Source organism: Stegostoma tigrinum, chromosome 16 (assembly GCF_030684315.1).
Source record: "Stegostoma tigrinum isolate sSteTig4 chromosome 16, sSteTig4.hap1, whole genome shotgun sequence".
NCBI lineage: Eukaryota > Metazoa > Chordata > Chondrichthyes > Orectolobiformes > Stegostomatidae > Stegostoma > Stegostoma tigrinum.
In genome coordinates this window covers 11,830,700-11,848,772 of record NC_081369.1, presented here as the reverse complement: position 1 = coordinate 11,848,772, position 18,073 = coordinate 11,830,700, and the positions used below count along the sequence as shown (strand labels likewise).

At 41.5% G+C, this 18,073-nt stretch overlaps 1 protein-coding gene across 2 annotated transcripts in view; it reads right to left on the bottom strand.

Annotated features, from left to right (window-relative positions):
* rfwd3 (ring finger and WD repeat domain 3) overlaps positions 1-18,073 on the bottom strand; it is a 35,685-nt gene that overhangs the window by 1,511 nt on the left and 16,101 nt on the right. For both annotated transcript variants that reach the window (XM_059651615.1, XM_059651616.1), the window contains exons 7-12: positions 16,354-16,468; positions 7,952-8,180; positions 7,172-7,322; positions 5,510-5,686; positions 3,253-3,467; positions 2,298-2,515 (exon numbers count right to left, since the gene is read on the bottom strand). In XM_059651615.1, the coding sequence (XP_059507598.1) occupies positions 2,298-2,515; positions 3,253-3,467; positions 5,510-5,686; positions 7,172-7,322; positions 7,952-8,180; positions 16,354-16,468 (1,105 nt within the window). The remainder of the gene's footprint in view (positions 1-2,297; positions 2,516-3,252; positions 3,468-5,509; positions 5,687-7,171; positions 7,323-7,951; positions 8,181-16,353; positions 16,469-18,073) is intronic.

Sequence of the window (18,073 nt, the reverse complement as noted above, 5' to 3'; positions counted from 1 at the left end):
AGCCCATCCCCCTACACTATCCCATCATCATCCATATGCTTATCCAAGGACTGTTTAAATGCCCCTGATGTGACTGAGTTAACTACATTGGCAGGCAGGGCGTTCCATGCCCTTACCACTCTCAGTCTTCTCCTCTACAATATTCTCCTTTTCCTGAGTGAAAACAGATGGGAAATATTTGTTTAGCACCTCTCTGATCTCCACAGGGCCCACACACAAATTCCCACTTCTGTCTTTGACTGGCCCTATTCCTCCCCTAGTCATCCTCTTGTTCCTCACATACCAATAGAAAGCTTTAGGGTTCTCCTTTATTCTATCTGCCAATGTCTGCTCATGTACCCCCCTTGCTCTTAACTCTCTCTAAATCCTTTCTTGCTAATCTGTAATTCTCCATCGCCTCATCTGAGCCATCTCGTCTCATCGTCACATAAGCCTCCCTCTTCCACTTAACAAGGGATACAATTTCTTTAGTAAACCACGGTTCCCTTCCCTTATCACTTCCTCCCTGCCTGACAGGGACATACCTGTCAAGGATATGCAATATCTGTTCCTTAAACCAGCTCCACATTTCGATTGTCCCCATCCCCTGCATTTTGCTACCCCATTCTATGACTCTTAAGTCTTGCCTAATCGCATTATAAGTACTCTTCCCCCATCTATAACTCTTGCCCTGTGGCATGTTCCTATCCCTTTCTGTTACTAAACTAAACGTAACCAAATTATGGTCACTCTCTCCAAAATGCTCACCTACCAGTAAATCAAACACCTGGCCTGGTTCATTACCAAGTACTAGATCCAGTGTGGCCTCCCCTCTTGTCGGCCCTTTGACATACTGTGTCAGGAAACCCTCCTGCACACATATGGACAAAAACCATTCCATCCGACGGACTGAAATTGTAGCATTTCCAGTCAACATTAAGGAAGTTAAAGTCTCCCATCATGGCCACCCTGTTCCTTTCACTCCTGCCCAGAATCGTTTTGCCAATCCTCTCCTCCACATCCCTGGAACTTTGCGGAGGCCTATAATAAACTCCCAGCAGTGTGACTCTCCTCTCCCCTTTCTGACCTTCGCCCATCCATGCTGCAAGCTCACCTACCTTATTCCGAAGTTTGTGCAAACTCCACACATTCTCCCCATGTCTGCATGGGTTTCCTCCGGGTGCTCAAGTTTCTTCTCACAGTCCAAAGATGTGCAGGCTAGGTGGATCGGCCATGCTAAATTGCCCATGGTGTTCAGGGGTGTGGGGGTTATAGGGGGATGTGTCTGGATGGGATGCTCCAAGGGGCAGTGTAGACTTGTTGGGCCGAAGGGCCTGTTTTCACACTGTCGGGAATCTAATCACAGGAGCCACTGGATCGGTTTTGCCACACTGCAGCAATGAATGGTGCATCCAAATGGCCTTTAGCTTCAGATAATTGTTAGCAGCGAGTTCAAGTGGGCTCTGACTGTTTTCATCCTGATTTTGCAGAGCTAGAGGCCTGCAAATGTAACTCAGTGCAGGAAAATCCTGTGGCTGATCCTATGGCTCAATGTGAAAGTTGAGTTGGAAGGGCTTTAAACTTTATGTTTCTGCTCCTATCTGCCTGTTGTTTGGCCTTCTGCAAGAAAGCAACCCTACTTCACAGATACAGGTGAGAGGAGGGTGGCTGATGAGTTCATGGAGATTTTGGCAAAAGGAATTGATGTCCGTGTTTTGAGGTGGGATATTGGAAAGATGTGCCGAATCAAACACCTGCACGTTGGTAAGAGTGGTGGAAAAACAGTGACTGAGGGAGTTCACAGAATGAAAGGGTGATAAAGTGTTTCAAAAACAATTTTCAGAGCCGTAGGCATATATGTTGATCTTTATTACATAAACTTTAATGACTATACACTGCATGTCACAATGTTGCTTTATTGCTGTTTTGATTTTTCCTGGTGTCTGGGTTCCACTAATTTACAGGTGTTAAAATGAGGCCCCATTGAAAAAGTGTCAGAAACAAAATCTCAGCAGATCTGGGAGAATGTGTGGAGAAAGTTAAAGTACATATTTCACGTCAATGGCCTGTTAGCAACAATGTACTGTGGTGTGTTCTCTACACAAAGCAGTTCTTTGGAACCAATGTACTTGAATCACCATTTCGCCATGATTTTATGTTGAATGTAACAGAACATATTACCACATTTGTCTCCATTAACCTACTCAGTAGTTATGCTACAATCTTGAGGACAGAACATCAAGGAACAAAGTTTGAAACTCGATATCCAAGAAGCAGCTGATAACAGTAGCGGGCAAAAAAAGGATGCCATCACTTACCATAGCACTGTTGGTTGCCTCGTCCCCAGCACACACTAAGACGCTGCCATCCTTCTCAGGGCTTGCGAAAATGGCATTTTTAGTAAGCAGTTTACAAGTAGGGCCCGCATTGAATGTCTGGACTGGGTAACATGTACAAATCAGGTTCTCCAATGAGTCTGGGGAAGGACTGGTTGACAGTTCCATCATAACACACCGTAAAGAACTATGGGTTTTATCTGTTTTAAAAAAAGAGAAGAAAAAAATCAACCATACATTTTTCTTTCCAATTCATTCAGGGAATGTGGGCATTTCTAGTTGGGCCGGCATTTGCTGCCTGTTTCTAATCATACAGAGATCAGTTAAGAATCAACAATATTACTGTGTGGAGCCACATGCAACTCCAACCAGGTAGTATGGCAGATTTCCTTGCTTGAAAGGCAACAGTGAACCAGCAGGTTTGTACAACAATGTTTACGTGGTTGCAATTATGCTAGCTTTTTATTACATACAAATATACTACGACAATGAGATTTGAACCAATGTTCCCAAAACACTAGTTTAGATTTTTGATCCAGTGATATTACCACCATACTATCATCTCCCCTTCAAGACTAGCAAGAATTCACAAGTTTGTTTGCACAAAATCCTCTTCTGCCTAAAGGGGAGGATGTTTACTGATACCTTGTTCCACAGGTGCCAGGTGCTGAGAGACTAACAGTGACTAATATTCTAAGATTGAACTGCAGCATACAAAACCATGACATCATGGATCTTTCACAACTGGAGCTTGATGCTGCTTTCAGCTAGATGCAATACTGAACAGTTATGAGCAGTACACAGCTCTGGTTGGTTCAATCCTCATTTAAAAGGGCACTGAAGCTAATAATTTCCCGACCAAACCAAAATGTCAAGAAGATTTAATATCCATGCTGCAATGGCAGACCCCTTTCCTCCTAAATATTGTTTCACATACTTGGCCTGTAAGTAACAAGACAATGCCGCATCGTGGGTTCAATCTGTATATCTGTGCAGCTTCCAACTTCCAGGGGCAGCAAGTGCGCCTTGTACGTGTTGGTAGATTTCTGCTCCCAGAAGCAGCCCCCTTCCAGAGTGCCAGCCAACAGACCACCGCATGGAAATGCTGCAGAAGCCATACGTGGGAGGTAGGACAGTGAAGTCACAGGACATCTACACAGTGAAACATACAAGGGGGGAACAATGTTATTACCTGCAATTACCTAGGGTTGGTTGGGAGAGAAGAGAGACCAGACAGAGACAGAGAGACCACAGCACGAGAAAGAGCCACAAACACGGTGGAGGCGATGGTGGTGGGGGAGGGGGGTGGGCGGGTTTGGAGAAGAGAGAAAATTAATAGCAGTTTATATTTCAAAGAGCATCATGAGAAGCCAGCAGCACATTGGAGAATTACAACCTGGAGCTTGAAGTTCTACACCTGGTGATGCTTCCTGCATGAGGACTTGTCTACATCATGAGGAGAGTCTTGGTTCAGCCCAAGTGCCACAGGATTGGCATTCCATTTGCTAACATGCCCTGTTGTACCTTAGCTTATAATTTACGTTATTTTACTTTCTGTAACATCAATTGCTTTAATTTACTTTTAATTTAAACCTTACAACTGTAAAATTAGCTAAAAACAAAAAACTGGACATAAATGCAAAGTACAAATTCATTGCCCCGACTCTCAAATCAGCTCTCTCTTCAATGCCTAGAAATTCTTTATTTCCCTGTGCTAGTTTGGGGATTCATGTTTTTCAAAATGATGAAACACAGTCCCTAACAACAACTTCTCATACAACTCGTTAACTCATGACTTTCCTGTAATATTACTCAGACAATTTCCTGTTCTCCTTCTGTTAGTTCAGTGTTTCCCATGTTTCTGATGCTGATGACTGTCTCTGGGTCCATCTCCTTCTCTCATATGCTAATACATCAGATGCTTTTCAGGTTGAGGTGACAAAGTTCTCCAGTTTGGCATTTTGCAAGAAAGCTGAACACATTTTATTTTATCTGGCCAAACAGAAGCAGGCAGACTGAGCACACAACTTTAGCAGAAATGCCATCTTCCAAATCATGAATGGCATCCTGCACTGTGAACATGGTATTTTGCAGGCTGCAAGTATGTCTGAAAGGTAGCACATTCAGGAGAGTTTAGACTTGCTCAAACACTTCACTGGTGTGACCAGACACAACATATCATCCAGGACAATGTCTCGAATGCTCAGGGCAGTCATCCTAATTCCATTCTGCAGTAGGCTGTTATACCATCTGCATTTGGGACACTAAAACAAATTAGAGCCTGGTAATTCAATGACAAGGGTTATCCATCGACAGCACGATTCATGACATTTTTTCACCCAGGAGAGTGATGGTGGGAATGTACTTTGTGGGACAGGTAAAGAGGCAGGAAACATCGCATCACATTCAAAGTATGTGAAAGAGCACTTAATGGTCTACAGCCTTGAATATTATGACAAATTTTAAAAAGTGGGATCAGTGTAGACAGGTTGGCACAGGATCGATGTGTCAGAGGTCCTCTTCCGTGCAGTGTATCATGACAACTACAGGGATGGGTGAGAAGACAAATAAAAGGTAAGTAGACAAATTGAATTGTTGACAGTAGGTCAGGGAAGAAAAGTAGGTGATCATGGAGAATATGAGTCATTGAAAGTGGGTTAGCTGTGTTGAAAGCACAGGGGCAGTAGGAATAGGTAACAGAATGTGGAAGAGGGCAATCACGCTAAAATCAATGTTGAGTCCCGAATACTGTAAGGTGCTGCCAGACCCGAGTTTCTCCAATTTGTTTTTACTTGTTTCCAATCTCCTTCAGCCACAGTTCTGTTTTATTTCAGTCAGGTGACATCAGCCTGAAAAAAAAATCACTCAGTGGAAAAGGTGGCCTCCTTTTTCTTCCACCTTTCATTCTCCGTTTCAGTCACTGCACTTCTGCAAAAAACCTTAAATCTTCTTAATGAAGGCTTTAGTCACAATAGATAAGGCAGAATTATCATTTGAGAATTACGAATTCTGAATGCGTAACTATCTAGCGTTTTCTGACCTGGCCCGTTATGACAAGTGCCACAACACAGTTCGTAGGAGATCCAGACCACTGTGCACCTGCTGCTGCTCCCAACATCAAGCCACAAAAGAAAGGACAGACAGTGACGAAGCACACCAGCAAAAGTAAATTTCAGTGTACTTAAAAGACATACCGAGAACCCTGTGATGGAAGCTCCTGGACGTGGGTTGTCGTATCCCTCATGTCATATATCAAAATGGAACCATTTATCAGCCCAGCATAGATGTAGTTTGTGTCATCTGAGCACCAGCAGCAGCTCCAGACAGGGCGACCAGTGTTGTAAGTCTGAACCACCGTATTGGCCATCAGGCTAGAGAGACGGCAATTAACAGGGTCATTGCAAGCACAGGATGATGCACAGTCAATATCTTAGGGCACTTTGCCATAGGGAAGAAAATAATTTGGACAAAACATGGCTGTAACTCTGGACAGCTCCTTGTGAGTGGCAGGATAATGCTCTTTAGGAGGGTCATGTCTATAAAACCTGCCTAATTTCAATGTAGATATTATTAAGATATGAAGGGTCAATCTGAGCTCCCCTCAGCTGCTGTACCTTTTTGGGATGGAAGATCTACAAATCAGACCATGCCTCGTTAAAGGTCATGGTGTTGTGTCTTCTTTCAATTATTTATTTTTCTTCACAATTTCTTGCTCGACCACTTCAGCGGATATTTTGGGTGGGGAGGAATCCAAAAGTAGAAAGTTTAAGGTGATAGGGGCAAGACTCGATGAGTACCTGAGAGGTAATTTTTAATTCCAGAGGATGGCACATGTATGCAACAAGTTGTTACAGGAAATAGTAGAGACGGGTATGATTACAGTATTAAAAATGATATATTAATAGTAAAAGGTTTAGAGGCATATAAATCAAATGCTGGCAAGAGTGGCTAGGTCAGATTGAGATGTCTGACTGATGCAGCTGAGTTGGACCGAAGGGTCTGTTTCTGTGCTGAATGACTTTATGACTATGTTGAATGGAATAAGAGTTATCACATGCAGGCCAATGCAGGGTGGTACAGACCATTAAGTGAATCACGATAAGGAACGAGTTAGATTTACAACCTGGCAGCTTTGGAGATCATTTTTCTGGTGGCCACATGTTATTGGATATACTGAATGTTTCACACCTTGTCATAGATTGATTCAAGCTCATGACAGTTGGAAATGTAAGTCCATTATCATAATCACTTATCTGCCCTGGTCAGCTGAGAGTTCATGTATGAACCAAGAATTCCTCCTCCTAGCAAATAAGTGGTTGATGATCAGTTTAGTTCTCTGGCTCTGCAAGTCACACAGCAAGCCAATGGTCTAGGATCAGAATTGCATGATCATGTGATTAAAGAATGATGGCTGCCTTTCAAACCACACAACAGCAAATAGCCATCACCTTCAAGAGAAGAGGAAGGGGAAAAAAAGCCAAGGAGTAGGTCATCTGCAATTACTTCTGCCTTAATAGCTGTGGTGGAATGCTCCTAGAAGGTAAAAGCACAATTTTGTTTTTGATGGAAACATTAAGTCCAAACCAATTGACTTAGCCAAATCACAAAAAAAGTACTGAAAAATCACAAGCATCACCACCCCTAAAAGAGACAGGGAAGCACGGAGGAGGAAAAAAAGACAAGGAATACAGGGCAGCATATAGGAGATCCAAGAAACTTGCACCTTTTCCCTCAATGCCTAAAAACATCAGTTATCAGCACAGTTCATGAAAAAAATCTTATTCACTTCTCTAGATGACATGAAAGAAAACTATCACTGGTTTTGATCCGTTCCCTTCCAGCTTGAACTCATTTACCTGGTCAATTTGACAGTATTGTCCAGAGATGCAGAAAGGAGGATACTGTCGGAGTGGTCACTGAAAGCCAGTCCTCTGATTTGTTTGGAATGGATAGGTACGTATTGAGTGCTGCGGAAGTTCACCCCACTTATCTTCTTCACACCACATCCTGCATAGCAGACAAATGAGGAAGCCACAGTGGCAAAAACTGAACTATCAGGAATTATCTTAACTGTAATGCAACAGCAAATTAACAGGTAAATTGGTCAGTCAGCATGATTTCACCTCTCTGCCAGCACCCCTCTCAAAACAGCTGATAGCCTGATATAGAAATTGCTGTATGTGGAAAGTAGTCAAATGGTTGCTGTTCTTACTAAATGCTGTTGAATTATAACACACATCTTCAGTGCACACAATCTTTACAAACTCAGTGGACAGGTCAAATTACAATCTTTAGCATTAAGGTTTGTTAAATGCATCAGTATCAATAACTTTTCATGTAACAATATACCTCAGCAAACTCAGTAAAGTTCTATAAAGTAGTCTGGAATTACAGAACTCAGGAAACAAAAGGATGAAGAGGAACGAGTTCACAGCAAGCAAGAGATTAATGCAGAACAAAGGGACTGCTGCAAGAACTGATTTTTAAGTTAGGGGAAAATGAATCACTAAAACTTAAAGCAAAACATTTTAAAAGTTAGTCGAAAACATACAGGCAACATATTTTGGGGAACGTGATGTAGATAATGGTTAACAATTAGAAAGGAGTCAAAGGTGAGAGAAACACTTGAGGTTTACCAGGTAGGAGAGTTGTCTGAGGAGAAGGTTGGGACACAACAAGACAGCTCATCAAGGAGGAGTATGCCATGACTCGACAGTTCCCACTCTGCGAAACAATGATGCCTTTCTCAAACTGGTACTTCGACTGACTCTGACTGGAAGTGATATGGCCAGTTAGGGAATTACTGGAACTGGTAGGACCTTGAGAAGCACTTGGACCATGCTTAGCAATCAGGCATCTCAACTCCTGTAACAGCAGAGGGGAAAAAAAAAGAAATCAATGCCACGCTCACAAAACAATTAAACTTGGTAACATAGACATGTGCACAACCCAACATAGCAACACAGGGGGAACACAGTCTACCGTGTATTCGAAGGACATTCAGCCTGTGGCAGTAAACGTACATAGGACTTAATAGACAGCTACAAATACATCCAATAGGGAACTCATTACACACAGCTATTTTCTGCTCTGTTCAAAGCAAAATACTGCAAATGCTGGAAAAAAGAAATGAAAACCGAAAATACTGGAGAAACCCAGCAGATCTGGCAATGAAGAGTAATTGAAACATTAACTCTTTCTCTTTACAGATGCTGAGTTGCTCTTTTAATTTGTTATTATTTCCTATTTCATACTCAGACTAGTGCGGAATGTTGTGTCTCTGCTCTAAATCCCACTAACCATTTAACAAATTCTCAATAGTGGCTTCAATGTTACTTTCACATTTTGTCACTGCTTATCTTTCCTTCATAAACACTGCATGCAAGATATAGCTACGTGCACTAGACATCAATACGTGGAGCTGTACACAAACAGAGGTAATTCGATATAGAACTACGGACATCAGGTATTAAACACTAAGCTGACCACATTGGATTTAATCCATCTCCCTATCCTCTTTTTGTTTTTAATTTAGTTGTTTGACCCAGTGCAGAGGTCTAGAGCTCAGGATTTGAACTATGACTGTAATAAGTTTCAATAAACATTTGATTGAGTGCAACATCAAAATCACTCATCAATTCAGCAATTACAGAACATCACAGCTTTAACAAAGTGGATCAAAATCTACAGATTTGAAATCACTTTAAAAGTCAGCAGACTGATCAACAACCCAAATGATACCCAGCCTAATATTAGTGTTCTAGTGTTCAAATACTTGCCTTGGATAATGGAATTCTGTTTTAAATAAATGTATTGGACTGGTTTGAGGTTGATAGAGATGACAAATCTACAGAACAGCACTCAGCATTTCTGCAGAGTGAGATTCAAATGTTGGAAAGTTTTTCTGCCTACAGAGACATCACACTGTTAAACAGCCCAACAAAATTGGATTTAGTTCCTCTTGTCATAGGCTCAAGAACCTCCAAGAGAGGATAATATTTCCAATAAGAGAGTAAACTGCTATTTCACGACAAACGTAGTCTGAAAGTTCTGGCCATTATAATGAAGAAGCTTGCAACAGTCACTGAAAGAAAGAGACAGGAACTTCTTGCATTTGTGCACATGCAGTTAAAACATAGAAATTTAAGGCAATGCTGTCCTGCTTGTCCATCAGATACACCAGTGCAATATTCACAAACATGTTGAATAGGGGGATAGTCTGTCCAAATGCAAAAATAACAACCATGATGCATCTGTGCACCTGTGATGTCACACTAGAATAATATTAAAATTTTAAACAAAAACAGGGGAACCTCTGTTTTCTCTGCTGGTAGACCTGCTGAGCCAATGTTTCAGGTCCAGAGAATTTCTGTTTCTGTTTCAGATTTCCAGCATCTACAACTCTTTGTTAATTTAAATTTTAATCTCATTGAAAGAGCAAAGGAACCGCAAAAGATAATAATCAATCTGTAAATTTCATTGCAAACTGGAGCCTGATGTCTACGGAATAGACTGCACTGCTGTTGTAGGGTAACCAACGTTAACACTCAGACTACAATAGTTGCCAGGGGCACAAATTTGCAAAGAAATTTACAGACTTCTTCAAATTGTCTCTGTGTTCCTAATTTTGCAAATAGTTTCACATTTAATGCAAAAACTGTGGTGGTCGGTTTAATTATCTCCTGTTTTGAGCAGCAGACGCAGTCATTTTTGCCATATTCAGATTCAACTCTCATCTTGTGTGATCACCAGCTGCAACGTTTCACCTAATGGTGGTACAGATAGTTCTGCTATAATGCATGTTTCGTGAACGTGAATTGCTAGTTATGTGACTGATGAATAGTGGATGCTGTTTGGATAACGGGAACTTTCTGCTGTACAGGTATAGTGATTTCCCTATAATGCAGTTTTCCAAAGCGTGAGATCAGAATGCAACTATCGCATTACAGGAGAACTGTGTGGCCAGTAACCACAGCTTTGTTTGAACTTGCATTATTTACAGAGTCTTGTTACTGTTTAAAAAATAAATTAAACTGTTAAGCTTGATTTAATTCCTCTTCATCTCCGTTCTAAAGGGTCTTCCCTTCACTCAGAGACTGTGACCTCAGGTCCTCGTCTCTCCAACTCGTGGAAACATCATCTTCATGTTCAGTCTATATTGTATTCTGAAAGTTTCAATGAGATCTCTCCTCAACCTTCTAAACTCCATGGAATATAGACCTGGAGTCCTTGGTTGCTCCTCATGACAAGCCTTTCATCCCTGGGATCATTTTTGTAACCTTTTTTGGATCATCTCCAACACCAACACATCCTTTCTCTAATAGGAGGCTCAAAACTACTCACAATATTCCAAATGCAGTCTGCCCCAAGCCTTATACAGCCTCAACAATAAATCTCTTTTCTTATGTACCATTCCTCTTAAAGTGAATGCAAAACTGCCAACTGAACCTGCACGTTCGCCATACAAGAGTCCTGAATTCCAAATTTGTTTGTGCTTCAGACTTCCAAAGCCTTTTCCCATTTGTAAAATACTCTGTCTATATTCTTCCTACTAAGAACATAACCTCGCACCTTCCCACATTATATTCCATCTTCCATTTCTTTGCCCACTTTCCTAGATTGTCCAAGTCGTTCTGCAGCCTCACCACTTCCTCAACACTATCTGCCCTTCCACCTACCTTGGTGTAATCTGCAAACTTAGCAACAATACCCTGGTTCCTTCATCAAAATCGTTACTATTTAACACAAACTGTTGTGGTCCCAACACGGAGCCCTGCAGAACTCTAGTCATCAGCTGCCATCCTGAAAAAAGACCTCTACCTCTGGCTGACTGGCAGAAAACAGAGAGTAATCTTCCAACCATGCCTCTAACACCATTACCTCTTGTTTTGTTTAGCAACCTCTTGTGTGGCACCATGTCAAAGGCCTTCTGGAAATCTACATAGATCACATTCATTGGCTGTCTTTTGTCTAACTTACTGGTTACCTCCTTGAAGAATTCTAACAGATTTATTAGGCCTGACCTTGCCTTGATGAAGCAGTGTTGACTGCACTATATTTTACCACGCACTTCCAAGTATTCTGCAATCTCATCTTTAATAATGGACTCAAAATTTTACTAACGACCAAGGTCAAGCTAATCAGCCTATAATTTCCTGTTTTCTGCCTCCCACCCTTCCTAAACAAGAGAGTTTTACATTAGCTATTTTCCAGTTGTCTGGGTACTTTCCTGACTCCAGTGATTCCAGAAAGATGACCCCAGGCCGCCACAACCTCCTCCGCTATCTCCTTCAGAAACCTGAGATGTAGTCCATCTGGTGATTTATCCACCTTCAGCTTCTCCTTAGTGTTGGCCATTACACTCACCTATGCAGCCTGAATTGTTCACTTGTGGGATGTAAGCATCACTGGCCGGCTGTCCCTGTTCCACCATTGTATCGGGAAGGAATAAACACCGGATGTCAGCACTAAATCTGAACCAGATGGCTATGAGGCTTTAACCCACCTTCTTTTTTACATGCGCATGTGTGTTCAGGCAGTTCATGCTTCAGACAGAAACCTAGAGTGCCAGGGTCAGCACAATACCAGATCACTAGCAAACAGGGTCAAGCCTAAGTCTGTGTGCCAGTGCCAATTCAATATAAAGTTAGACACATGCATGAGGTGGCCACCAGCAGCATTGTGCTGACGAGCAATCCAGAATCTCAAATTAATGTTTTGGGTACGTGGGTTTCAATTCCATAATGGCAGATGGCAAAATGTGAATTTAAGATAAAAATCTGCCATTAAAAGGCAATCTAATAGCACTGTCAATTGTTGTAAAAGCCCCCACCTATCTTCTTTTCTCTCCATCTTCGGTCTGCCTCCCCCTCTCTCCCTATTTATTCCAGAACCCTCTCCCCATCCACCTCTCTGATGAAGGGTCTAAGCCCGAAACATCGGCTTTTGTGCACCTGAGATGCTGCTTGGCCTGCTGTGTTCATCCAGCTTCACACTTTGTTATCTTGGATTTTCCAGCATCTGCAGTTCCCAATATCACAAGAATTGAATGCAACTAGCTTTCGTGGGGGAAATCACAAAAGGCATTCAGCGAAATAGGGAAGAAAGTATACGGAGCATGGGGGATTTGCCAGCAAAAAAAAAAGGTAAGCGTTTCAAAGGCAATTTCACAACTGGGCTTTGCCCTTCATCTCTCAGCAGAATTATCAAGAGATCATCACTCAACGGAAGTACACCTGAAGATCAGACAACACCGAGCAAGGAGAATTACCTTGAGGCCAACCGTGGCTTAGAATATGCTCACAAATTTAAAGCAAATTTTCTCAACTCACAGTTCACTGTCAAGCACAAACTGTGCAGACATGATGGGTAAGTACTTTGCCTCAGTATTTGGAATAGAAAAGGATAGCTTGCCACAAGTCAGGAGACAATACTGGATAAACAACAGGGACTAAATTAAAATGCAAGTAAAACATTGATAATTAGGAAATTAAATGTAACTAAAGAGTGACCGAACCCCAGGACCTGATGTTTTCTATATGAGGGCATTGAAGGAAGTAATGGGAGCATATTGTAGATTTTTTAAAAACTGTAATCCTCCAGGGCTCCCTAGATACAGGAGTTGTCCCTCTAGATTGGACAATTGCATGTGTCACTCCACTTTTTAAAAAGGGCGAGAGGAAAACCAAAGAATCACAGAGCCATTAGCTCAAAAACTGCAGCGGGGAACTTGTTGAGGTCTGTAACCAAGGATAAGGTAACCGAACACCTTGAAAATTTTCAGTTAATCAGGGAGAACCATGACAGGTAGGACATGCCTGACACTTTTTTGAGGAGGTGACTAAGTTTATGGATAGGGAAATGTCTGTGGACTTCCAGAAATATTTGGTGAAGTCCCTCATATGAGACCATTAACTAAGGCAGAAGTCAGAGTCACAGCACGAGAACAGACCAGTCCATGCCGAACATAATTCCAAACTAAATTTGACCCACTTGCCTGCTCCTGACCATATGCTTCCAAACCTTGCCTTATTCATATACTAATCCAAATGTCTTTTAAAATGTTATAATTGTACCCACATCAACCACTTGTTCAGGAAGTTCATTTCACTCTGTGTAAAAGATTTGCCTCATGCCTTTAAAATCTCTCTCCTCTGACCTTAAAAAAAAAATCCCCCGGTCTTGAAATCACCCATCCTCAGGGAAAAAACAACTACCATTATTAACTCTATCTCTACCCCTCATTATTTCGTAACTTCTGTGAGGTTGCCTGTTGACCTCCTATGCTCCAGTGAAGGAAGTCCCAGTCTATCCAGGCTTTCTTCATTCAAACCTTCCATACCTGACAACATCCTGGTAAATCGCTACTGGACCCTCTCCAGCTTGGTAATATCCTTTCTATAACTGGATGACCAGAACTGGACACAACATTCCAGAAGAGGCCTCACCAGTGCGCTATGCAACCTCAACAATAACTTCCCAACTCCTATACTGAAAATAACTGAGCAAAGGCAAGTGTGCCAAAAGCCTTTTTAACCACTCTGTCCATATGTGACGCAAACCTCAAAAGAATCATGTACCTGCACCCCTAGGTCGCTCTGTTCAATAACGCTACACAAGGCCCTTCCATTAATTGTATAAGCCCTATCCTTGTTTGTTGTACCAAAATGCAGTATCTCACATTTATCCATATTGAACTCCATCTGACATTTTTTAGCCCAACTGACCCATTTGATCAAGATCCCGGTGTAATCTGAGAAAACCTTCTTCAATGTCTACTATGCCACCAATTTTGCTGTTGTCCACAAATTACTAACCACACCTTCTGTATTCTCATCCAAATCATTTATATAAATAATAAACAAAAAGAGGACCCAGAACTGATCCCTGTGAAATACTGCTGGTCACAGGCCTCCAGTCCTAAAAGCGACCCTCTGCCGTTACTTTCTGTCTCCTGCTGTTAAGCCAATTATGTATTCGATTAGCAAGCTCACCCTGAATCCCATTTGATCTAGCTTTACTAATTAGTCTACCATGCGGCACCTTGTCAAAAGGCTTTTCTAAATTCCAAATAAACAATGTCTACGGCTCTACCATCAACTAATGTCTTTTTGGTAACTTGCTCAAAAAACTCAATCAAGTTTTTGAAAGATGATTTTCCTGGCACACAACAGAGCTTATTATCTCTAATCATTTTTTGCCTCTCTAAATATCCATAAATCCAATATTTTATAATTACCTTCAACAATTTACCTATAACCGAAGTCTGGCTCACAGGTCTATAGTCCCTGGTTTCTCCATTCAATCTTTCTTAAACAAAAGGTACAACATTAGTCACCCCATCTGTAATTATAGATGACACAAATATTTCTGCAAGGGGTCTCGTAATTTCCTCCCTTACTTCCCACAACATTCCAGGATATATTAGATCAGGACCCAGAGATTTATCCACCTTTATATTCTCGAAGGCCTCTCGAACCTCCTTCTCTGTAATGTGAACCGTTTTTAAAACATCACAGTTTATTTCTGAACATTCCATTTCTCCATAGTAAAAAGCTCACAGACCTCAGGGCAAATTAGTGACATGGCTGGGAAGCTGGTTGAACAGCAGATGACAGAAAATAGTGATGATTGGCAGGTATTCAAATTGGCAAGATTGTCTCCCAGAAGCATCTTAGAGTGCCTCAGTTATTCACGTTATTTATTAACAACCTGGATAATGGCACAGAAAGTTATATATTCCAATTTGCTGAAGACACAAAGTTAGGCTGCATTATAGGCTGTTTAGATAATATCATAATATTATAAAGGTATATTGATAGACTTGGTGAATGGATTTCAATATAAGCATGGGAGATTATTAATTATGGACTGAAAAAGGATAGATGAGGATACCTTGTATAAATACGTCAGAATTATAAAATGTCCTGAACAAGTGTAGAAAATAATTAAGGCGGCTAATAGAATGCTGGCCTTAATGTCAAGACAACTGGAGAACAGAAATGCAGAAATCATGCTGCACCTGTACAAACACTGGTTAGACCCATTGGAATACCGTGAGCAAGCCTGGGCACACCTTAGGAAGGAATTATTGGCCTTGGAGGGAATAAGTCATTGATTTACAAGAATAACATCTGGACTTCAGGGCTTAATTTCTAAAGGAGAGGTTATACAAACTAGCTTTCTTTTCTCTAGAATTTAAAAGTTTAAGGGGTGATCTGATCCAAGTCTTCACATTATTAACAAGAAAAGATAGACTGTTTCCACTCATTGGAGACTCGAGAACTTGGGGGTATACTCCGAGAATTAGGGCTAAATCATTCATGAGAGATGTTTGGAAGACTTCCACACACAAAGGGTAGTAGATGTTTGGAACTCTATTCCACAAACGGCAACAGATGTTGCATCAGTTGTTAGTTTCAAATTTGGGATGGATAAATTTTTGTTCAGCAAAGGTATTAAGGGATACGGGCCAAAGGTAGGCGTACGGAGTTAGGACACAGATCAGCCACAATCTCACTGAATAGCAGGACATACTTGAGGTGCCAAATGATCAACTCTTGCACCTATGTTCCAAACGGTGAACTGTATGTAAAACTTCCTTAATCAACTACAGGAAGCTTAGAAGAATTGTACTGAAGCTTAGCGATGAGAAATAACTGTTCAGATACATAGAATTATCTTTGCAGACAAGTGAGTGCTTTATAACCAAAGATGTACAAATGGAGGAAAATCAAACAATACACACGCACACACAGAATCCAAATGTACAGTAATCAGCGTGTAGGTACAAACACAAACACAATGTAGATAATTCACACTGTGAAACATAAAATGTTAAATCAGTTACTCCAACCTCAAAAGTCAAAAGAAAACAAACCACAAGAGCTTTAGGCTTACTAACAGAATTCAAGGCCCATGTACGTGCTGTAACAGCAATAATATTCAATTGCACAAATTCTGTTCAGAGTTGAAGCCAATTGGAAGGTTTGCATTTTCTCTACTTATTCATGAGGACTCACAGCAGATTGACACCTACCTGCAGCTGTTTACGTAATTTGCTGCACTCTTCTGTCAGGAACTGTAGCTGGAGGCGACACTGAGCAGATTCCAGCTCTGCTTTCCGACGCATCACCTGCTCCTTCTCTAGATCACTGCCCAGGAGAAAAGACATTGTAAAGGTAAAAAGGGACAAAATTCAAGCAATTTCCTATTTTTTGGGATGCAGTCACAAACGTGGCATAAATTTCAACATCTCACAAACAGCCAAGCGAAAGTGACCGGATCATGTGTATTAATAGCAGTAGTTACGGGATAAATATTCACCAGCATATGAACGAGAGAGAGTGAGCCGAATGCACCTCTTTGAATTAATGTGGTCTTCTAAACACGAGGGTAGATGGAGCCTTCATTTAATTTTTATCAAAAGGGAGCAACTTTGGAGCTCTCTCTCAATACTTCACTGGAATGTCAGACTTTGATTACCTCCTGCAGTGGGACATGAATCTGCAACTTTCTGATCTCGGTGAGCTTTGGAACCTGTTGTAGCCACGCTGCTTTGGGGCAAGTGGCGAATGGCAGGCAGACTCTTTCCCTGAGGAGAGGGAACATAGGGAAAAGCGGGAGTTTGTCTCTCATATCCACAGGGGTCAGTTCACAGTGAACCTTTTCAAACGATTGAGATCAGGTGTTCTAGCCACATTTTCAGGCTAGTATTTTGAAGAGTTTGGGATAATTTGAGAACAGTGAAATAACACTGAACAGAATTCCTAAGTATTAAATGAGAATTAACAAATATTAATTAACATTTCCTAGTTACCAATATTGTACCTACCTTTCTTTGCAATGCGTTGAGTACCCAATATAGCACAAACTTTAGAAATATCTGCAAAGTTGTTGCAAGACAAAGGAAAACCAAGCAATAATATTGTTCTGAATGTTGCCTTCTGTTTTCTTTCCATTGAACACTTACAGAAGAGCACTTAGGAAGTGATTTTTCAGCATTTTCTCCTCACTCCCTGGGGAAACAAACTTGCTTTCCGCTGTAGTATCTTGACAATATACCCAAGATTGAAGTGCAACTAGATTTTCTGGAGCTGGTGTTATCAGTTCCTTCCTCTGGTAAGCAGAATCACTATGTTGCTATTATGTTGACAGCTGATATGCACTTGCACAGACTGGGAATGCCGGTCTTCCTAAGGGGGTGCACCTAACCTATCCTCCAAGCAATCAAGAGGACTTTGCCTCAAGAGGAGAGGCTAGGAAGTTGGCAACACAGCCTCAAGCATGTGAGGTGGCACAACAGCTTCTGCTCTCTGCCTAACACAGAACATAGAACATTACAGCACAGTACAGGCCCTTCGGCCCTCGATGTTGTGCCGACCTGACATACCGATCTTAAGCCAATCTAACCTACACTATACCACGTACGTCCATATGCTTGTCCAATGACGACTTAAGTGTACCTAAAGTTGGCGAATCTACTACCGTTGCAGGCAAAGCGTTCCATTCCCTTACTACTCTGAGTAAAGAAACCACCTCTGACATCTGTCCTATATCTTTCACCCCTCAATTTAAAGCTATGCCCCCTCAGGCTCGCCGTCACCATCCTAGGAAAAAGGCTCTCCCTATCCACCCCATCTAACCCTCTGATTATTTTATATGTTTCAATTAAGTCACCTCTCAACCTTCTTCTCTCTAATGAAAACAGCCTCAAGTCCCTCAGCCTTTCCTCGTAAGACTTTCCCCCCCATACCAGG